The sequence below is a fragment of the Pogonomyrmex barbatus genome, unplaced genomic scaffold, assembly GCF_055798465.1.
Source record: "Pogonomyrmex barbatus isolate J1 unplaced genomic scaffold, ASM5579846v1 scaffold23, whole genome shotgun sequence".
In the NCBI taxonomy this organism is placed as follows: Eukaryota; Metazoa; Arthropoda; class Insecta; order Hymenoptera; family Formicidae; genus Pogonomyrmex; species Pogonomyrmex barbatus.
Window position 1 is genome coordinate 1,543,148 of NW_028297120.1, and position 25,114 is coordinate 1,568,261.

The following is a 25,114-nucleotide window of genomic DNA, read 5'->3' on the forward strand; positions in this document are numbered from 1 at the left end:
TTTTATTATGCAATTTATACATCTTGTCATTACTATTCTTTGTATAATACAATAATATATATAATATATATATATATATATATATAAAAAGATGATAACATACATACATACATACATACATACATACATACATTAATATGTATATTGCAACCGTAATATGTGTGTGTGTGTGTGTGTGTGTGTGTGTGTGTGTGTGTGTGTGTGTGTGTGTGTGTGTAAATGCGGTATATAAATGTATATAAATGTGTATATAACGACAAGATTTAAATTTTCATAATTCTATTATATTTTTTTATATAATATAGTATTCTTTATAATTGCCACGAATTAAAGATTACTTATTACGTCATCAATCTCTCTTAGAACAAAATAAAAAGTAAAGTCTAAGGAATCGCTGGAGGTAGATATGAGTATATGTGCTTTAAGGTTTGACTACGCTAACTAAACTGAACAAGTGAATATGAGTTTAAACCTAGTTCGATTGATCCAGAGCAAACGTTCGATACTAGAGGTAGTCAATATCGCAAGAGTTTGCGCTAACTGCAAAGATTTAATTGATCAATGTGTCCACGTGCCGACGTCATTCGCACCAAATTAAATGGAGAGAATCGATCGAACATCGTCTTTGGGTTAAGCGCTCCAGAATAGAACATTCCGTAAAGGGACGTAAATGGGTATACATATCTATGTGCGAGGTATAGAAATAGCGATTACGTGAAATCGAGCACAAACCGAAATGTTCTCCAACCGAGGAATCTTCCTTTGGAGTTGGAATTAATATTCGCGATATACCCAAAGGACGTAAAGTTTTGTTTGACTAGATTAAGGGTTTGATCTGACCGATTGTTGATCCTCAAGAAAACTATCATAAAACTTTGTATATCTGTAAAGTCTCCGCAAAATTCCTTCAGATGTTACGCAATAAAATATTTCTCTCTTTAAATATATTAAAAATATCTTCTTTTCATGTGATAACAAAAAATTAAATTAAAGATAAAGAGAACATTAATTTAAGCTAATATTATAATTTCACTAAAATGTAAAATGCATATCAATTAATAGAGATATTATCCGAAATTATTGCAAATGAATATTAACATTTTGATTGATTATAGGGGACATCATTAAATTTTAATAAAATTGAATTGACATGTAAATTTTGACGATATTGAATTAACACATTGTTTGATAAAACCGATATAATACAAATTTTCTTTCTCTAATTTTCCTTTCCAAAAAGATAAATAAGTGTAATATTTTGTTACACTCGGCATTAAGCATGAAGTTCGCAGCTTCTAGGCCAATCTTTATTCAAAAGTCTTCTCAGATAAAAAACATGAGTCGTGCAACAGGTACTTCACATCCGCTGCAGCTTTCTTAACATGCAGCAGACTGCGCTATTATTTCAAAAAATTTCTTGGCCCCCGAATTGACAACAGCGAGCAGAGGGATCAATAAATGATGAGGCGGATGTCAGAAAATGGGTCGCCCATAAGTAATATTTCGTTTTGCTAAACTCATACTTTCCTCACATTGTTATTGCCCTGGATAAAAAAACTGGGCAAAAAATCCACACTTTCTGTAATGTACTTTTTCTTATCTTATATCTCATACTTAATCTTATCCAATAATTTAATTATTTACTCATCTTTAGCTATCTTTTATCTATTAATCTATCCTTCTTTAAGATGTAAATTAATATTATATTTACGTTCTACAAATTACGATGATCCTTTCTAAACTTTCCTAGTTTTATAAGTTAATAACACTTTTCAATATTTATTTACACTTTATACATATTTATTTATACTTTGATTATTTTTTAGATATTTTTTGCTTCTACTTTTTTTTAGTGATTCTGCATTGTGTTACTTGTGTGAACGTGCAAGTACACAAGTGTTGTATTTCTTGTGTGTGTATGTTGTATGATGTATGATGCATAGACGTACACGAGTGTCCATACTATATTAAGCTCGGGTTCGTGGGTTTGTTAAACCCAAATGACTGTGTGGATCAGTCATCCCTGCGGGAATATTACGCTTGTTGATATAGATAGGTTAATTATGATAAATGTGGTACTTGACACTCTGCTAAATGTGGAATTACGAATATCTTTGAATAATATAATTAAGAAGCGTAAATTAACAATAATTTAGTAAAAGTATTAAAGGAATTAATTTAAGTTAAAGGAAAAGATTAGAGATAATTAGAATTACTTATGATTATATCGCAAACTTACTTTACTGACTAATCTTAAAATAACGCGCGCAACATAAATAGACATAGAGAAAATCGCTTTCCTTTATTTGGCTTATTACTCCTTCTCAACGTTAAATCCCAACTTTTATACGTGCAAATCAATACGGAGAAATCCAATATGGAATCGGTGATGACATTTTCTTATTTCCGTGGATCAATTCAGGGCCCAAATCTGGAGCAAAAACTTCCATCCACAATGGAAAGCATCGTGAGCACTGAACCAGCGTGTTCCTTGGACTGTGGACCGGCTGGAAATTGTTATATCGAGCAATCTCGCGGAGACGAAGTCGATGTGGTGATCGAAGACGACGACGACGACGGAACCATGGATCTCGAGGGCAATACCGTGAACTTCAGACGAAAACAAGGAACGTTCAGACAAAGATGCCAGTGTCCACTCGGAAGAGGTGGAGATCGTTGTCAGCTCGGTAAGTGAACGCACATTTCTTTACCTTATTTCGCAATTTTCACCTCTATTTCTATTTCTACGAATAATAATGTATAAAAATGAAAGATTTTCCCTCAGCTTTAAACAGGAAACCCACCTTTACGATAAAAACCTTTACAGAAAAGAAAAGAAAGACGCCGTCGTCGTCGATACCGATTTCATCGTAATTTTGCTTCGAAACTCATTTCTCCAGAAAGCGATACTTTTACAGAAAAAAAAAAAAAAAAAAAAAATAATATTATCAGATAATAATGTTATGACGCGAAATCTCTCGGTCATTTCTTTGGACTCGGTAAGACGGAAAGAAACGCATTCGGAAAACGCGAAGTTGAGCTCGATAAACAAGCGAGATCGACGCGAAATGTCGAGTGATTCTCTTCGCGAAGGTAAACTCGAGCGGCGAGCAGGCGGACCTCCTCACTGCAACCTGGAGCGAGAGTCGAAGAATTGAAAACTTGCTCATCATCGGTCGTCCCGCTTTGTTCCGCTCCGCGCAAAACTTACGGCATCTAAAGTCGAAAGAGTACTGTTTTCGCCTCGAGGTCCCGGGAGTTCCGTGCATTCGACGCGATCAGATCTGTTTGCACCTGGTTTGCTTTACGGAAACTCCCAGGAAACTCGGTGCACGCGGGAGACGCTCTCGGTAATCTCAAACTTTTAACCCTTTGAGATGCTCGCCGCGGTGCGCGCGCGCGCGCACGCGCGCACGACTGTCCGGCGAATAACGTTAAATGCTCCCGAGGATCTTTGGAGACCCGCTGTCACGTCACAGAAATGTAAATTGCCGATGGCATACACACGTTGATGGTAGTCGTCTATCCATCGGCCATCTTGAAACTGAGACGACGAGGAGGAGTGAACATTATATTTATAAGTGAACGTTTATTTTCCAATCTAAAATTTTTGTAAATAATTTTTGCGTTAACAAAACCAATTCGTTATCGTGAAGATTCCGATACAAATTTTACTACTATCAGTTTTGACGTATCATATGCGGAAGCGCGGAATAATTAAATACAGCTGGCAAAATGATTCATAGCGCAGAAGAGATAACATTGCCGGAGCGATAACAAAATTTCTGGCCCATAAATTCGTTTCATTTTACGTACGAACGTAAGTCACAGGATCGCGTTATTCCCTTCCCTTTTGTAATTCGATATGACTGACACGTTACAAATCTTCAAGACTTTAAATAGTGACAGTCGTCCAATCAATAACAGCGGCTTTCGATATTTCCGACTGCCGAATCAAGTACAGATACTTATTTGAAAAGAAGAATCAATATCTACTTCGGTATTATCAATACGAAAACCAATAGCCGGATTCATCAATATATCGACACTTTATAGACAAGAAAAATTTAAGCGAGACAATACGTAACGTCACGATATCCAGACATCTGAATATCAGCTTTAGAAATTTCGCGTCCTTTAACCAGCATAACAATAAAGATTACCTCCGTAACCGAGTAATGAATATAACATATTTTCTTCGTTTTTATTAATCATCATGTATCGGTCTTCGTTTCCACTGAACGTTCGAAATGTATGGATTAAGCTACTCGATATTCGGGTTTAATCTTGCAGAGTGGTTTATATTGCATCATGGGATTGCATGGGATTAAGCGGCAGAAAAATTGCGAGAGGAGATCGATGGTTCGTGGTATGAAGTATGTTTTACGCCTCGATATTTGAGTGTTTTGTTCTGTTCGTGCTGTTTCCGTATGTGGCGCGGATGGATGCAAAAATTATGATATAGCAAACGTTCATCTAGTTTCTCACGATAACCCGCGCGATGCAATCGCTTTAAAACAATTTAAAACAATTAAACTGAAACCATACTTTTTACTTTAGCTTTAGGTCGATTTTTAATCAACAACAACCGCATTATTTCTTGTTTAAATTGAATTTTTTATCCAAGAATGTAATAATTAAAAGAAAGCGTGACGTGAAATATATTTGAATTTTTTACGATAAAGCATTTTAAATTATTATGAATGTACAAAACGTAATTATTACACAATGCATAATTAAAAAAAGGGAGTCGTAAAGCTAATAAATATAAACATGTTTGCTCTTATTTATTAAAGTGAATGTATCGAACAGTATGCGTATGCAAATATTATTATCAAAGTATTTGCTTATGTTTACTTTAAGTTAATTTACTATATAACTGATTACAGAAGAAAATTACAGAAAATGCAATGAAAATATACGAGTAAAAAAAGTATAACTTGTACGTTGTAATCTTGTACACGTTTTGTGGCTGCGTTATTGATGCCAGTCTCACGAATGATGGTGCTTACAAGCACACAACAGAAAGCGAATACTTTGTAGTAAAAGCAAAAGATTATTCATACGAAATGTCGGATATCCCTTCGCTTTATGTGTTCGGTTCATGCTTTTGCTTCTACCATTACCAAGCGCATTTGTTCCGCCTTTATTTACACGAGTCAATAACGCTTCTATGTAATACTACGCTGTAAGCAGAGTTAGACATTCAACCGGTACAATGTCGACAAAATAATATATTAAAAATTACAATAAATGACCAAAAAATTAATAACACATATTGTTCATTAATAATAATTAAAAGAAAATTAAATGCTAATAATTAATAATATTATATTTGCACATTTTTTGAAAGTGTTGAAATAATGTAAACTCTACTTGATTTGTCGATCATTTTGAACAGCACTTTGTTTAAATCGATAAAATTATATTTTAAATAAGAAATTTAATTTAATAAAGAAAATAATTGAAGGAAGATTGTTCTTGTAGATTTGATATACATTCTATTCTTACGCGTATGCGACGACGATACAATGGTAATGTATTATTATTTTTTGCTTTCTGTTATTAATATTAATAATCTGCAGACAGTAACAGTGACAGTTAGCTTTTCACGACGACGCGCACAAATCAAATGTCCACAGTTTACACGACAGGCATTCTGATTGCGAATGGTACTCTACGAATTGTACTCTAAATGCATCGCGTTACGAGAGGCTTGTTTTATATTGACCTAGTACAGGATTATTCGCCACCTTGTTATTCGGCGTGGCCAAATTAAGCCTCGCTGAGCGGCTTGGGGTAAAACCACGAGGTGGGCGTTGCCTGCCAGTTAATTCCGCTTGCGAGGGTTTAAAGCAAACGCGACCTGCAAACCGAGTCGTCCTCGTTGATTCCCTGAGCAAGATCTAACGAGCTTAATTTATTTTACCAACGACGCCCACTGCACACACCCGCGCTCTCGGCTCCGTTTATACATATAAATATTTATTATTCCAAATGCGAATACTCCCATTCTTGACAAGGAGTCTCAGCCACGAATATTTAAGCATTAAAAATATTGATCTGACTCTAGAGCAAAAAGAGGAACGGTATGACGGTACGGTGCAAATATGCGATATGTAATCAGCACAATAGATACAAGTTAATTCTAGAATATGTCTATTTTACGAATCTGTAAAATGTTTTTGTTAAAGAAATTAAGTAAAATAGATTATTAAACTTAATATTGTTATATTAAATAAAAAATTGTTATATTAAATGTTTTACTTATGGCATGTTTGTGTTTGTAAGTAAATAAAAATAGAACATATTTCATGAGAGAAAATATATTTGTAAAATAATATTTACTTTCATGATACTTTTATGAGAGACTTTTTCTATTTAAAAACAAATATGACGCATTAAATGAGATAGAAAGATTTGATTGCGCAAAAATTCAGTAAAACTCAGTTTAAACGTCTTAATACAGGCATAAAAATGAATTGAATACAGAATTTCTTTTGTAAGCTATCTATATTATATTTTTAATTAATATAATTTAATTTATTTCAACTTGAAAAAGTATATCAAAATTTTTTAAACGCGACTTTTTTCGTGTTCTTCAACGATTTTACAGAAATAATTCGAGAACAAATAAAGATATCAAAATTATTTTTTATTAAAGAGCATTACATTTTTTTCTACTTAAAACTACTACAGTCAATTATGTTATTTATTTATATTTTATTGTAATAAAAAGCACTTTATTTTTTTATTTTTTATTTTATTTTTTATTTTTTTATTTTTTTTATTTTTCGCCGATATATTGTTAATTTTTACAGATTTTCTTTTATCCTAATTCAATATTTTATAATGGAAAACTTCCCAAATACAATGCCATTTGGCTCAATTAAATATATTCAATTGGATCATTCGCAATTTTCACAAAACAAAATCTCTGTATTTGAAAGTTAAGCCGCAATTTTATGTGTTAATATTTTTTAACTTTTTAAATAATTTTTATTACTAATATATAAAAATTATTATTAATATATAAAAAGTATTAAAAAAAAACCCTCAAAAAGATTTGGTATTCAATGCATTTCTATATTTTAATACATTAAGTTTACCAAGTTTTTATATCAAATCTTTCTGCTTTTCTTAAATTAATTAATGTCTTTATCTTTCTTCTAATTTTTATCAAAAGAAAATCAGAATAAATTGAATGTCGAACTAAGTAATAATAATCACATTTGTAAATATGTATCATAATTAATTACGTTACGGGAATGTTCGCGCGTAGAATAAATCACACATCGCAGAATTAAGATCGACAAAACAATGGTCGGGCAGAACGAATGCTTAATAATGATAAATTTCGCGCGAATTTTTATTCAAAAATTAATGTGAAAGCGAGAGACGTAGAATGCAGAAGAATAAAGTGGAATTTCTTCTACTATTTAAACGCGAAAATAGTATCTCCGACGGCTTTAGCATGGAAACAAAAATTTAGTAGCAGCTGCTGTCGAGACGTAACTTCAGGCTGCTACATTTTAATAGTGATACATTATCCGGACTTTTAATATTACAAAGTGCAGCTCAGTAATTCCGCATCATCCGTCCGCCATCGCGAGGTGTGAGAGACGGCGGCTTTGCTGTGATTTATGTCACGGTTGAAGCTGCGCACGCGGCGCGATGAGCGGAAGAATTATTTTTTCGCAGCTGCCGCCCTTCTCTCTTCCTCGTTACAACCGGACATAAATCAAGGGAACTTCCGTATCATTTCAACCAAAACCGGAATCCGCGTCTCGGACAATAGCCTCGTATTATCCACTTTTTTAAAATAATATTTTGGGTGATGACGGAGAGTAAACTATTGCAGTTACATTAATTGTCTCACGTTGGATACAAGAAGAGAACGAATCTTACTTTTGCTGTGCCAGTGATTTCCTTCTGACAATATCAGTTCTTTTCGTGCAAAAATGAAAAAATCCAAGGTTGGGAAATATTTGTAACGCCGTTACCGTTACAGTTTTTTTTTTGGCAACGGCGTAGTAACGGCGTTATTTTTTTTTAGTAACTGTAATGGTAACGAATTTAACAGTTACTTTCATCGTTATTTTTAACATTTTAAATCTATTTATGACATAATTTTTATATTTCAATGTTCAGTTTTAAATCGATATTCATAATCTGTTGTTACATTTAAAACTCGTCTGTTGTTACATTTAAAAATAGTTTTCAGAATAATTTATCATAAACCAATCACAAATCAGATTTTATAAATCTCATTAAAAAAATTAAATCTCATTTAAAAAATTTGTAAACAGAGAATTGAAAATAAAAAAGTATAAATTTGCTATATTTATGAATTTAATAAAAACTCTTCTATACTTGCATTTTGAGTATTTTAAAATCTTGTTAAATTTTTTAGTCTTACGAACTTAAAATAAAAGTTTTATTATTTTACATCAATTTTTTATCAAAAAGTACGAGAAAAATTAATTTTTTATTTAATCTAATCTTGTTTTAATAAAAAAGTAACGGTAAAAGTAACTAATCAATCCTTTTCAAGTAACGATAGCGACAACGAGTTACTATTCAGAATTAGTAACTAGTAACGGCAGAGGAGAAAAGAATCCATACTAATAATTATAGATATAATATGTATAATAAGAAGATATAATAAATCAAGAAGATTATCAATGGAAGATGAAACTTAGTACCTTGTATTATCTTCCGACTGGCGTGCTCTGAAGAATATAGGTACAGGACTATCGACTAAAGTACCAACCGAAAGAATTGGCAATCATCGCCTCTTTCAGAAGCAATCGTCGGACGATTGCCGAACATTCCGCACGACGCGGTGCCATTATACTACAGTTACGATGATCTCCGGCCACTGGAGAACGGCCGAGCGGCCGCGCGAAATCCGACGAGATTGGCGTATCGCCAAAATGGCGCCCCGCACGCTAGATTAAGCAGATTAACCGCGCGCATCTCCAGTGGCCATTGTAACGCCGGACACAGAACTCCGGCTCTAAATGTCGTTAAATTCTTGCTGTTTGCGGATAAATCGCGCCTTCCTAATTGCGCGATCTCCATTCCATTAAGCCGGAGGGAAAACACGAATGTCGAACGTCGGGTAGGATAATTGTAGTGTCAGTCTGTCGGGAACGGAACGAGTTGAGTTGTAACCGAGTAGCCAATCTTCCTCTGGCAAAGATAGAAGATAGTAACCTAATCGAAAATTTATCTCAGTATAAGCGCTTTTATAACTTTTTTTTTTTTTTTTTTTTTTTTTCATTAATTTATTAGATCGTAAAATTATAAAATTGTCACGTATCGTGAATTTTCAAAACCACGCATGGACCAATAAAAGGAACAGACTTAACAATTTGCTACATAAATTGCTACAGCAATTTTTCAACAAAATGCAGCTGACATATTATCGTTTACAGAATAAAAATGGTTACGAATTTGTTCTTTTTTTTATGATGCAGAGATGCACCAAACTGTTTGAAACTTCATTTATTCACAATTTGGTCTGTCAGTAAGCTACATAAAACATTTGCAACGCTTTCAGGTAAAAAATCTATAAAAAGTTGAATCTGGCGCTGTCTCGTCGAAAGTGAATGTTAGACGAGCAGCCTGTTGCATTTTTAATACAACGTAATGTGTTTCGAGGCGTTAAATTCTCTTTTCCTCTTTCCTAAGAGGAACGGAACCTCCATTCTGAAGCGTTTGATTGAGTAGCCTGTTGCAATCTGACCGAGAAATCGAATAGACCAATAATTCGCGATTAGATTGAAATTTCAACAATTTTAAGTAAAGTTGAAGTGATTAAGTCCATATGCGATGAATTTGACTTTGGGATTGAATATATTTAATAATAAATATAATAATATAAATAATAATATAGTAACTTAACTTAATATAATAATAAATAGAATAATATCAATTTAATAATATGTATTTCGCTTTAACGAGTATAAAAAGATATGATAAATAAGCAGATTTGAATGTGTAAATTTTTTCCACAGTTATTATACTTTTTTTCAGAAACAAATTAATTAATTAAATCCACGTGTTTAATCTCTTAAATTCACATCTTAATCTTTTCTTAAGAGTATAATTCTCTCTTTCTGTAATTCTCTCTTTTTTTTTCTTTCTCACATTTTACAAATTAAATTTGATTGAATTAAACCAGAATTTTGAATACTTTTCATCGCTTTGGAGAAATACACTTTAGAATAGTAAATCTAATTATATATACCATGCTTTCAGCTATCGACCGGCTATTCTATATACTCAGGTATCTGACTACATGTTCGTTAATCGAATTCATGAATAATTTCCGGTTAGTCAAAATTGCGAACTAGAACGCAATCAATTCCGATAAAATGACGTATTATTGATTTAAAATGATTTAAAATAATAAAGGGAGGGAAATGTAACAGAATAAATAACAAAGACTAAATAAAGGATAAAATAGGTCAAATGAAATCAACTTAATTGATTGACTTCTCGATTTATAAAATGGACGTTGTCACTCTTCGACAATCGAATGTCGTACTTTTGATATGCTTATCATTAATTTTGATCTTATATAAATGATAAAAGCATGTCAGAATTAATTTAATTCGCACTTAAATAACATAATGATTGACTGTTTTTCAAATAAAGCCATTTTGATTAAGATATATTAGACGAGAGTTTTTTAATTAAAAATAATTATTATTAATTCATTTATTAATTCGCATAATGCGCAAATGTTGCTTTTATGGAGCAAAGTTGCATTTGCGCATAATGCAATTTAGTATCGATAAATTTAAAAAATTCGCCTATTCACGCGCACGCGCGCGCACGCGCGTGTGTGTAATAATACATAAAGTTAAAATACATTTGTTTAATATTTATGATTTGTGGTTAATTGAAACTTACATGTTTGCTGAATTTCATTGCACTTAGAGCAGCTCATTTAAACATGACGGCGCGATAACATTAGCGCACAACCAAGGAATTCGTCGCGTTCAAGCATAGGTGCGTAACGCGAATATAGAGTTGCGATCGCACGTCGCTATCGTGCCACATTACCAAAATGCATCTACCTACTCCAAGACGCGCGCACAGTTGCAAGATATTACTCGGTTACTCGGCATTATCGGTTCATAAAGCGCCCATTATCGTCGCTCGCGCGGCACGATTTTCTCGGCTGAAAGGCTTCATTGATAATTTGATATATTTCGAGCGCGCGAGCCGCGCCTGTCGCCTGTTTCGAATCGATGGAAATCTCGCGCGGCGTCCCGATCATTCCGCGTGGATGAATTATGAAACGTGCCGGATCAGAATTTCGCGTTCGATAATCCATCTCGTTAACGAGGTGGCGCGGTATATGCGTTTCTTACCGCGAGTTGTAAAATTCAAGCGGATCTTCGGATCTTCAAAGATCTCGAATTAAATTGCGGCATGCTACCGCAGAAAAAAACAGCTTTTTCTAATTTTTCCCAATCTGCTTTTCGTCACAATTTGAATTTGTCATACCTTGTTCCAGTATATACTTTCAAAAAAAATATTCTGTGATAAGTTATAACATAATATATGGAGTATATAAATTAACACACATACAAATACACAAAACAAACGTAAAAGTATAACGTGATTTCACACCGCGAAACGTATCTTAAATATTAAAAAAACATCCAAGTTGAAATATATATATATTTTCATGAAAACAACAGATTTTTCGTTTCTTTACGCGAGGAATAAATGGATGGCCGTATCTTTTCACGTGAAACTAGAAGATATCATGAATTATCGTAACATTCCAACGCTTTCCGTCAAGTTCTTACAATTTTTATCCTGTCCATTTTCTTTCCCTTGCACATCTTTCAAGAGTTACCGTTCTTAAGATACTTCGTGGTACCCACGAGATTACGAAGTGCGAATACTTTAAGCTGAATCTAAAATATGCTAAGAAATAAATAACGCAAGCGGGTCGTGACGTGAGCAGAAAATAATTGTATTTTGAACAGCAAAATTTCAAGAATTACCAATATTAAGTATATTAAGAAATATGTTATATTTCTTATGATTATAAGATTTTTTACTAATGGATAATGTTTTGGAAAATTGAAAGAAATAATATCTTGTATGAAATAAATATACTCGCTGCGATATACAAGATATTACAATGATAGTACAATGCACAATTAAATTTTATAATATTTTTTTATGATTATAATATTGTTACATAATATAAAATTTCCTTTTTAGATGTTTTTCTTATTGTGATAATCTTAATTTTTTATAATAATTTTAAGTTAATCTGAATTTTAATGATTTTGTCGTCAGTATGCCATAAACGTTATGAATGCACTTAACAAAAAATAAAAGGTTTTTATTAAAATGTTTCTGCATAACGTTTGGTTTAATTTTTGTACGGTCTTTCCGTCTGGTCTATCATATATTCGTATCACTGAGAATGCCATAATATAATGCTTTAAAGACGACCGCCGAATAGCAGCGATTTTAGGAAGAAAGGAGCACCTAGTGGCTTGAAGTAGGTCGTTGATCTCGCTGGTCTCTCGCTTGTTTTCTAGCATCTCGAAAGCGTCTCCATTAAGTTCCTTTCTTTCGAGGTGTGAGATGAAAAATTGTGAGACGAGAGAAGAGAAGCAACAATTCCCCACTGCGAGATTCGCACGCGGTAGACGACTAAATTTTGTCCTGGATTTTGCTGCTGGAAATTATTTCCTTACACAAAAAAAAAAAAAGTTTCTTTTTCCTATATTTACAGAGGGGACAACAATAATTTATTTCACAATAAAATAGCAAAAGCTGATTTTTTTCCATAAAATTATGCTCTTAAGCGTTGTTAAGCTGTAGTCAAACATCCTGAATTACGACATTAAAAGCGACGAAAATGAGAGGAAAGTGCGACACCGGCGTGCCTTTCATACAGGAAAAATTATTTCTGAAATGAATTTTTCGATAAAAAAGTAGATTAATGAGATATTTAAAAAACTATGTTATCAATAATAAATCACGTAACATAATAAACCGAATAAATCACATTCACTACAAACGCAAATAATTCAATACTTTAAATGTAATGGTTGAAATTATTTCACTTTTTATTGTGAATGTGTGTTAAATGAATTGTTACATCTTGCACATATGCTTTTAAGGCTTCCACGGTTACTATTTTCAAAAAAAGTTAATATGTTTACGAGTATTATCCGTATCATCATGCATTGTTAAACGTTTCGTGAACTGCAATATTATGCATTCATAACGTTTACGGTATGTTAATGAAATCATTAAAATTAAGATTGCAAATTAAAATTATTAAGATTAATTTGCACACACACACACACACACACACACACACACACACACACACACACACGCGCGCGCGCGCGCGCGCGCGTGTGTGTGTGTGTGTGTGTGCAATCTTAATCTTAATAATTTTATATATATATATATATATATATTTTATATATATATATATTTATGTATAAAAATACAATTATTATTTTTTAGTAACTTTTTTCATTACTTTTTCCTGTGTCATGTTTATATTATAATTAAGTTCAGAATAACAATTATTCATTACGGAATGTTGTTTTACTAAATTCGTTGTATAATAAGCTAATGGCTCTTTATTTCTCCCGCTTTACGATATATTATAAAAGTCTAACGAATCTCCGAGTTGCACACGGAAAATATGCTCTAATAAACCATGCGCAAGTAGTAAGCGAGAAAGAAATACAGGCGCGAGGCAGACGAATTGTTAAAGACGATTATATTTTTTCACTGTGATATATGTTGCATTATTGCTTGTATAGTCAGAAGTTCTTCATAAAATAGCTCTCTCGTAATAATGATGACGAATTTCCGATGATGAAAAAATAAAGCAAAAATCAAGTGTACAATCTTGCAACTTTCCATGTTCTTATATCGTTCTCTTCTTCAAAGAAATCTAATCCGAAAGTTTAAAATGTCTCGTAATTACCATTAAAAATATATGTGTGTGTGTGTGTGTGTGTGTGTGTGTGTGTGTGTGTGTGTGTGTGTATATATATATATATATATATATATATATGATGTTAATTAAATTATATAAAATTTTATCTTAGTATTATTTTTTTCAGACAGATTTTAATTAAATCTGTAAACTTTCACGAATGTGGCATATTTTCCAATTGTTTCCACGTGCTCTAATTGAAAATTACAGAATGTATATTGATTAAAGGGAAAAACCTAAGCGGATTAATTATCCTCAATCCTAATATCCTCGTATATTAATTAATGGAAAAACGAGACGACCATGTTCGTTAATTAATGAATCGATTGCGCCACAACATAATTATTATCTGCAAAATTAATTGCTGTTAAACAAATGAAACACGAAGTATAATTTAATTAATAAGATTAATAATTAAAATTTACAAACAATGTGTTAACATGCACGTTTAATTTTGTGTGGAGAAAGATATATGCTTTTCTCACAACCAACACTCCTCTGTATCAAAACTTATAAGTATTAAATGAGATTAATATTTATAACAAGTAAAAATTTTTTTTTAATAATAAATTAAACTGTAATATTCAGTTTTATGAAATCTATTCTTTTGACATTTTTATAATTCCATTTCTATATTGTTCCGACAATTCATTCCGTCGAATGATTTATATTTTCTATAACGTGTAATACATCTGCGAATTTACTCCGTCCGAGTGTCCGCAGTAAATTCCGACGAAGTTAGCAAAGATTTATACACCCCCAAATAATGGATATGAATTTAATTCCTCCGGCGATATGATTTCCTCGAATTTCCTGGATCGCTCCTGCCTCAGCCAACCCTGGATGATAGACGCAGACGCCCATGATTTTTACATTCCGGTTCGGCATCGAGAGACGGCACGAACGTCGTTTGCTGAGAGAGTAAACATTCCGCGAATATCATTCTCCGTATCGAGTCTCTCCAAGTGATAGCGATAGACGTGAGGCGCGAAGTACCCCTCCCCCCCTCCCCCCCGCCCCCCCCGCGTCTTCCGCAGTGGTGCGAGCTGCACATACAGTACGACCACGACACGTACATACACGTGTGGCCGCGGTATGCATGCACCATGATTATGTGCGCGTATATATATATATATATATATATATATATATATATATATACGTTATACATGCGGATGCGGATGGGGAGAGGAAGAGGGAGAAGAGGGCACATGCATGCGCAGGGCCGCAGCTCAGCGTACGCCACGAGCAAACATTTACGCGGTTGCGATAAATCAATTTGGTTGTCTTTGATAAAATAATTTGTACATCTGGGCCGGTGTGTTATTGTGCACGTGGAATCGTCGTGTATTAATTCGCGAGCCAATATTTAAGCTTGGCTTTGCGTGTGCAAGAAAGCGTGAATTCACGAGGCTATGGCTGTATAACGGATGCCGCACGCGAAGAGCATAATTAAATTTAGATTCACAGACAGACAAACAGAGACAGACGGAGACATCATTATGGATAAATTTATTATTTTCAACTTGTTTAGCCTTTAGCTTTTAAAATAATGTCCAAAAAAATGCCTATATTTTTACAAATATTAATTTTATTTATGATAATTTTATTATTTGTTACAACTTTAATTTTTATTATCATATTTTCATAAACAAGCGTTTTCCTTTTATCGATCAATATTTTTATACCGAAAGCATTATTCATTTGTTTATATATATATATATATATATATATATTCATTTATTTTATTCTTTCTTTAATCTGATTTAAATTATATTTTAAACAATTTTTACTCTCGATATAAATGAAATATAAATGTAATTTTTACCAGCATATTTCTCTATCTTTTTATTTTATCTTTTATTTTCATTACATATATCTTTTCTTTTTATACACTAATGAAAAAATGTTAATAATCCTTAAGATATCGGGGTAACAAGAATATTAGAATGTACTTCAAAAGTTAAATAATTTTTTAAATTAATTAGTCAATGTTATATTTTAAAATTAAGTTAATTATTCAAATTAATTATAATTAATTGGAATATATTTTAAATATTAGAATATATTTTACAATTCGAACTGTACGCATATATCATATCACACGTTTATAAACTCAAGGCGGCCCTGCACAGGTACATTGTGTACACGATAGGAGTGGATTTCAATGTTCTTCTGACCGTTGCAGCAAGCCGTATTGTTTTCGCTAGAGTAAGGCTTCGGCGCGGCCATTGTTAGATCCCCATCGCGTTCTTCATCGCGTGGAGCACTTGATCTTTCGCTTTGTCTTTTCTTTAACACACGGACAGGTTGAAAAGCCGACCCTAACACACGAGCTTCTTATTACCAGTCCTATCACTAGTTCGGCTACTCTATCGCGTTTTTTTTTTTTTTAAATTCTATAGACTTCTACCAGATCACACAAAAGAATTTCAAAGCAACGTTTTCAGTTTTATATGTGTGGCAGCATAAAAGGCACATAAAGCACAGAGAATGTTTCCTGCCGTAGATTTCTTGATATTATTTCATGCTTTTGTTATTTCGGACTTATTTATCGCGCGCGTCACGTCACTTTAGACCTGAATCTGTATATGTTTGTTAAGAAAAGAAGGGAAAAGATTTTTTTCAGATTTTCATGAGTTGCGCTTATAAATTTTTATCGAGACAAGAATTTATCTCATTCTTTTTACGTCCCTGCGTAAAATCCTTTCTCTCAGCGGCAGCGCGGTGGCTTTTCCGCTCCGCGCATAACCAAGTCAAATATCACGAATCTGGAATTTATCAATCACAGATGTCGAATTTGGCATGCGAAACACGAGGAGGAAGCCCGAAAGAATCGCCCGGAAGAAGCGTGCCTTTCCGTTGGTCGTATAACGAACGCGATTCCTAGTCTTCTTAGTCTTTCGGTCCCGAGCTTTTTCGTTTCTCGCTCACGGGAGGGCTCTCGATCTTAACGGCTCCGTAAATTTTCGGCGGGCGGCGGGCCTGTGTACGGGCTCGGGAACTCGAGTGCGTCGCTCGTACAAAGGCGCCATTCCGAAGCTGGATGGAATTACGTGCATAGAATTACGAAGGCGGAAAAGGCGACCGGCGCGTCGCGTCGCGGCGCGGCGCGGCGTTTCGATCGAAGGGCCACGGATGCCGTGACTGAAGGGAATCCTCCGCTAGTTCGCGTGTTCGCCAGGAATGTCTGACTCGCTGACTTATTATCATTTATATCAAACTTTGCGATAGGGCACGCAAGCCATTCGCTCGAAGTCTTATCAGCGTTTCGGGCTTTTTCTTCAAACAACTGCGAGAAAAAAAATTTACTCCGTCCCCTTCGACTTCGACGAGTGAATGTTAATTATATTAGATATTAGATATTAGATATTAGATATTAGATATATCATCTCTGATTTATCGATCTTACTGTTGAAAAGAGCGCTTTATTAATCTTCGATTGCTACACTTCGTGTTGTTACGTTACACCGAGAGAGAGAGAGAGAGAGAGAGAGAGAGAGAGAGAGAGAGAGTCCTCTGAAAATAATAATTTAACGCTACGTTAAACTGCACGTTTTATAATTGAAATTCTTGTGAGAGAAACCCATATAAAAACCGTGCCGAAAAATCAAAAGAAAAGTACCTAAAGTATAACGCGAGACGTCAGTACCGCGAATTCCCCTTTTACTCTTCTTTCCCGCAACGTTACATATTTCGAGTTTCCACAAACACGATTCAAAATTGCCGATAATACCAAGTTCGTGAATTCATTATTCGCATATATCAAGCGTGACAAGGTCTTGAAAATTTATGTGAAACAGCATGGAATGACATTCTCGTTAACATGTTTAAGCCCACTTGTCATGTTAGTCAGCCTGGCAAGCGTGGCGTAATCTTGGAACATTAAAACACGTGTGTCGCGCCCTATTAAAGGTATTCGAGGGGAGGGTGAGGGGGAAGGGAGGAGGGGGAGGGGTAACATCCGTTCGCGTGTATCCAGCCAGACAGTCAGCCAGCCAGCCAGCCGGCGTTCCCAGCTTCCCGGAGACGTTTCCCCCGTCGTGTAACGACGTAACTTCGTGGCAGGGCCTCCGTGCACGTGCTTAACGAGCGTTGAACTTTCGTGCCGCTCGTTTCGGATGTTACTGCGAGGGATAATTTAGCGGATAACTTGGTGAACGTGCATGGCCCGACGACGTAATTGCGCCGTAACGTTTTTCCGCGTGTCCGTATTCTTTTTTTTTCGCCCGAGCGCTCGAGATGTTCAGCTATCGCTTCGACGAGAGATTAAAATGACAGTTGATTAAACTCTAAATTAAATTGTCTCGTATTCAATGATCCCTCGACGTTCGCTTCGTCAATGCTTTCTTAGATTAAATGACGCGGCAGTAAACCATATATATTACTTGTAATTCGATGATAGCTTGATACATATGATATATGAATAATACAATTAAATTCTGTAGCGCATGGATTATCATTTTGGAATTATCGTATAATTATTAATTAATATTTACGAATTAATAATTTAGTTATGAACAATTGTTCAGCGAAAAGCGAGAGCAAATAGCAAAATCTTAGTTTTTTCACTTTTCTTTCTAAGTGTGAGTTCTTTTTTTAATAATTCTCTAAAAACGTCGAGAGATATATATTTGTAAAGTTAACCTACTTTAAAATCAGCCTATATATACACTTCCTCAGACGCACACTTCCGAGTGGCGCAATGTTCGGGCAATTGTTCAAGAGTAAAAGATTGTCTTTTCGTATTCCGCAACGAACGCAGCCACGCTGCTCAGTCTTCCTGACGTAGCCGTAAAGCGTATCGGAACGCGAATGAACAGCTCGGTAGATTCGAGAATGAGACAAATATTGTTTAGAAAGAAGGTGAACACGCGCGTTTACACGAGTGAGCTGCATTACAATCCGCGCGTAATGGAGTGCGTGCTTCGTTAAAAGTTACTACCATTCCTTCCACGACTCGAAGCTACGCCCCGTAGTACTTCGTTAAGCTCATTCAACGGCTCAAGAACGGCGAGCTCATTCTATATCCACCCGTTCTTCCCGAAGAAAATAATGAACTGCTAGCATCTTGTAAATATTTCTCGTTTCTTCCTCGCGATAAATGGAGGGAAAGAGAATCCTTTTAAAGAGTCGCGACGGCATTTTCTGTCTTATCAATAAAATCATGATCTTTTTACGCCATAAATATTTAATATACCGTTTCATAAATACTCAGATATAAACAGCGGGTACTTTCAGGTATAAGGATTGTCGGAATTACTTTGCACAAAGCTATTCGCGAAATATATCATGTCGCATTAAAGCTATTATAAGATTGTCTTTTTCAACTTTTTCAACTTTTTAAAGGGATGTAATTCTCCTTAGAGTCTAATATCATTATAGACCAAGTTAACTTTGGATTAAGCTGTTAAATGACTTTTATGCGACACGTTAAGAAAAGATATTTTACTTCGTAATACTACTTGTTATTATATCATTGAATATTTTTGTTTTATGAATTTCAGTATAATAGGAATATATGTCATCGCGAATTTACGCAAACAGAATAACTTTAGATAGCGATTCTCAAATTTCTTGATCGTAAAGTGCTTTTTTGATAATAAAATTAATTCTAACATAATTCAAACATAAGTTACATTTAATTTTAGATGCCTTTTTAATGTCACAAATGCATTTCAAATTTTTCCAAGGTCTATCCATACACTTAAACCGACGTGCCAATTACAATTCTGTATTTAAAAATCTTAATATAGTTTCCATAATATAATTTTACTATAATAATGTCAAAAGTTTACAATGTCACGTTATCGAATATAATAATGTGATGTCCATAGCAACTGTCTAATCAAAGAGAACATGTAAAAAAGAAACATTAAATAAACTGGCCACAATAGGATACTTTTTCTATATATTATTATAATTTCAATAATTTTATCTTATTTTGCGTATGTGTGTATGTGTATCACATAATCGGAATATTGTGTCCGATAAAAGAATTAAAGAGTGATAAGAGAAAAAATTAGTAGAATATTTATAATAGAATACCATTTATTTTCTTATGGATTATAAAAATTTTATTTAAAAAGTCTAAATATTTTTCATGCACTTTTGCATTAATGAAATATGTGAAGATAATAAAAAGATAAACCTTATTATTATTATTATTATTCAATTGTTTCCTATATTATTTTTTTTTTAAATCATTCGTAAAAGTTCGTAAAAGAAAAACAAAAAAAAAGTTCAGTTTCTCTTTGTACACTATACAATTTGTTTTATTTCAAATATTTTATTGAAATGTTTATAACAAAATGTTTTTTATTCTCGAATTTTTATTGAAAATTCAAGAATAAAAAGTAGCATAAATATCTATAAATGTTAAAAGTTAGATTTTTTTCGAATCTATGTAGTTTAATAACAAACATTTTAAAATATTGTCGATAATACATTTATTATTACATCGATGCTACAGTTTTTCTTCATAGAAATTTAATTTAATACTGGCCAATATAATACTGGAAATTACTTATTTTAAGTATTAAAAACACTGTTGTTCAGAGCTTATAATACTCAAAATAAAAATAATCACTATCTTTCGATATTAAATTTTTATAAGGGTCATAAAGTACAATCTGGCGATCGCTGGCGAAGAGAATATGGCACTTTCCAAAATTAAGTTGACTCGTTGAAAAATGCAGCTTATTTCATGTGTCGGCGAGATCAATTACGATCCATTCTATCTCTCTGAATCAATCCGCAATTCATATTTTTGCCCATAGTTCGTTACTGATTATCTGGAAATATAATACAACGTATGAAATAACTCGAACTACAAGTTATCTTATACCTGATACGTAACTCGAATTATTTCAATTATGAATTATTTTACGCGGCGTAATATGAAAAATATTAAATTCAAATATTATATTAAATTATTTTTCTCAAAAAATTGTTTAAAAATTGTTTAAAAATATGCGTGTGAAATTATGTATTTAATAATAGCAAAACGTATTTAGCCAATTTTCATAATTACTTGAAGTATTTTATTTTACTGCGAAGAAAAATCTTATCTTTTCAGTTATTTTAAAGTACTTCATACGTTGATCTAGATTTCAGAATGTATCACGGCACGATGACTTGCCAGGGACTTAATAAAAAAAAAAAAAATAGAAATCTATATGGGGAACGATCGATCATTCCTTTGTTTTTAATATCACGCTTACGATACTGCGCAACGAGCTACGTTCGGTCAATATTTACGAAAGGACAAAAGCTGCAGCTCGCTGCACTTACCGAAGTTAGAGCCGGAGCTATCGATCCTCGTCGTGGCATACTTTGCCTCTCTGTTACATTGGTAATATTCGCAGTATTAGAATGTTATGAGTTCTAGAACGATCATTTTTGAATTATCAAAAAACTGAGTTGGCTTCTTTCTTGAATTTACATATGTTCTTAAATTAAGCGAGAGAGGAAGAGAGAGAGAGAGAGAGAGAGAGAGAGAGAGAGAAACGTAATTAAAAAAAACATAAATTTCAAGAGAAATCAATAGTTCGTGAAATCAGCCATAATTATAAAAAAAAAGCTTAAAAAAGTTTAAAGGTATCTGAATTCAAAAGAGCTCTTTCAATTATGTACTATGTATATCTTTTCTATTGTATATTTAAAATAAAAGTTAGGATTTCAGAGTTCTTTTAAAAAGAGGAGCTTGAGAAACTTCTTTAGATAAAAGAAGTATATTAAGTCAGTTATCGTAATCCATAAAAATTATGAATTTTTGAAAGTTTTGCGCGTAAATTTTTTTTTTTTTTCGAGCGATAGATGAAGCGATAAACATCTCGCGCTTAATTTAACACAAGTTAAACAATAATGAAATGCAAAACCTCTCAAGAAGTGGTGAGCGCGTAGTAGCTCGTGAGACATTCAGCGATAGCGCGAGTGTGGAGAGGACGACGAAAATGAAATGAAGTAATGAAAATGGAGTGGGATTACCATGGCTGCTGAGCGAAAGCGGACTAATTTTCACTCGGACGACCCGATGTATCGCTGCTGTATTTACTGATTCGGTGAGAAGGTGCCTTCCTACAGGGAGTGGTAAAGCGCGACGATCCACCCTGCAATTATTGCCAACGGCTGCCCAGAGTCTAACGGCCCACGTAAGAAACACGTACGCACATATGCAAACGTATACGTACATGAACACACCACGAACGACGATAATCGTTTTGTCGATACCGCTGACTACTCGAAGGACTATTCCAGTCACGCGAATTCACGCGGAGAGTTCTCGCTTACTCATATCAGGAGCGAAAAATTTCAGGGGCGCTTTTCCGCTCTTCCCACTTTCCTGGCCTGGATTCGCACAACTTTCTAAGAGGAAACATTTTCGCGTATTTATAATTAAAGATTATTTTGTAAAAGTGTTAATTCTTTCGTGTTTCAATCTAGAGATGCTGCCGCTCATAAATATTTGTATCGTGACTCCTTAGTCGTGATTTTAGATTATCCAGAAGTGTCTGAAGTCATTTTTTGAGTATACTTTTAAAAATTCAATTTTTTTATTTGTTGCGAGGTACCTCTCTCTCTGTGCCGTTATTATAAACTGATTGAACAAATTCAAAGAATATTTGGAGTTATTTGCTGTGAGTGTATCCACTCTCTCTCTCTCTTTCTCTCTCTCTCTCTCTCTCTCTCTCGCGCGCGCGCGCGCGCGTGTAAAGCACAGTCCTCTCTCAAAATATATCTCCCTCGGCAAATTTATGTTAGGCGAACACTTCAACGACGAATATTTACGTCGCAATTCAAACTTGAAGAGAAAGATTATTCCTACGATTATTCGTTTAGAGAACTCGTAAAGGCGACTCTTGTAAAAACTGTAAGTGCTATTATGAATGTATATACAAAAGAAATTACAGTTTCTATTTTTAATCAATTTTAATATGGGTTTCTTTGAGGTGGCAGTTGATTTTTTTTTTTTTATTTTTATTCAGTCACATAATGTCTTAACAGTTTTTAAAGAAATTTAATTATTTGGCTTTGACGGTGAGTTAATTCGACATACTTGTTACCAAGATGTTTTCAAAGAACAATTTAACTCGTTTCCCTGCAAGTCGATTGTCTCTTTTCCTGCTGTTATTTTGAAAAATATACATTTTAAAATACCATTCTTTGTACTCATGTAATGTTTGTATTTAATATCAAATAATTTCTTTCTTACGGCAGCATTGATATGTAAAATTTAAAATCTGATAGAGAAGCGAAAATTTTAATAAATAATTATTTTCAAATACCGATAAGATACGCTACTTTCAAAAGTTACTATTTATCGAAAGTTACATTCGAGTAATTTTAAGTGCAAATTTTTCAGTCGGATAATTTTGCAAAATCAATCAAATTTTCGCTGCATTCGACGTGTTTATCGGCAGCGCGAAGTTTATTATCCGGGTAATGATGGCGGCCACGGCAAAATGTTGCCCGAGGAAGGGTACGATCCGGCTTTTCGTTAGAGGGTAAAACTTCATTCGCGCTCACCGATGCGTTCACCGATGCTCGTGAGAAAAAAAGTCGACCCGGTCACACGGCAACCTTCACTCGATTGCCGGCGAAAGGGTTACGGGGATGAGAGCAAAAAGGGTCCGGAGAGGGGGGGGGGGTGCGGCACGTGGATGGCCATTGTGCCGGCCATAATGTGAGAGGGACAAACGCAATTTGTCGCGTCACAGCGGATAGTCAATCGATTAGACACGGGATACGCCACAACAGGTGCATGTGCGGCACATGGACGACGACTGCCGGATTATGCGTGTAGGGATTCCCATAATTCCACGGAGTAGCCGCTCCAATTATGCAGATCGTGCTGTGGCGCTCGTACAACGATATAATTAATTTTAGAATTTATTTGCGCGTTCACGCATCAACGTTATTCGTTATGGGTGGACGCGGGATGGTGCTTCATCTCTGATCGTATAGTTTGAGCAAAACAACGCATGGAAATACTGTTACGGTTTACGTGGTCGGGATCATCCGCCAATCTTGCAAATTCCAATTACGTAAATTGTATAGTATTAATAAAAATTATAACGGTTAAATTTAATGATTATAGTAAATGTCAAAAATATCAAAAATTTTCTAAGAGCATATTGGATATACGTCCTATATAATATCTCGCTTCTCTTCTATCTTTGCTTCAAGCATAAAGAAACTTTTTTGTTTTTTCTTTTTTTGTTTTTTTTTTGTTTTATTATTGAAAATTATTTATGTCGGTCGGATTATGGTATTTGTTTGTTGACAAAATTGGGCCCTTGTTCGGAATGTAACAGATGCGTTTGAGGATTTAAATCGATTAATAAGGTATCCCTTATTTATTATATTAGACTGAAGAGAAATGTTTTTTTACGAAATCATCCACGTGAAATATTTCCCAACTTTTTACAAATTTTTGTGTACACCACGAGGTTCGTTTCCATTTCAGGATCGTGACACGTTCGGGATATAAGTTCGCATGGTGTCAGGGACGACTTCGCGGGTGGTGAAACGAGAGCACGCGGTTCGCTGCCTCTCCCTTGATTATAAAATCGATAGCGCAGGGCAACATGTAGCGAGCTCGTGCTCTGCATACTGTTCTTCGTTGACTTATGACACACTGTTCGGCACGCGCCAACGTACGTCCTTTTGATTGCTCTTTGATACTGACATCGCGAGTTAACTTTTTTCCAATTAAATTGTACTCTCCGTGAGTACAACCCTCGATCCTGTAGTTCCATCCGAGATGATATTTGTTCGCCAGTGTCGACCAAATTGAAGTATACGCTTGTGTAAATAAGAGATGAAGCAGAAAATTGATGAAACAGACGTGAAAACGACGAAAGATAGGAGGCGAAATGGAAAATCATGCGGCTGTTGTTGTTTGAATTTTTTTTTTTTTTAATCGTTAATGTTGACAAATTATTAACATCAAGCGGTGTCAAGTGTCATCTTAATTATTTAAAAAAATTTAATACGCTTGAAAGAAAAAATATATTTGAGGAAAAAAATAGGGCAACTGTACTTGAGGAAAAATAAGACAACTGATGGACTTTAGATATCATTTTTCTATTAAAAAGGAATTAA

General features: G+C 34.1%; 1 protein-coding gene across 2 annotated transcripts in view; it reads left to right on the forward strand.

Moving 5' to 3' along the window:
* Window positions 1-25,114, forward strand: part of LOC105427284 (pikachurin) — a 111,385-nt gene that overhangs the window by 35,617 nt on the left and 50,654 nt on the right. For both annotated transcript variants that reach the window (XM_089078503.1, XM_089078502.1), the window contains one exon: window positions 2,423-2,687. In XM_089078503.1, the coding sequence (XP_088934629.1) occupies window positions 2,423-2,687 (265 nt within the window). The remainder of the gene's footprint in view (window positions 1-2,422; window positions 2,688-25,114) is intronic.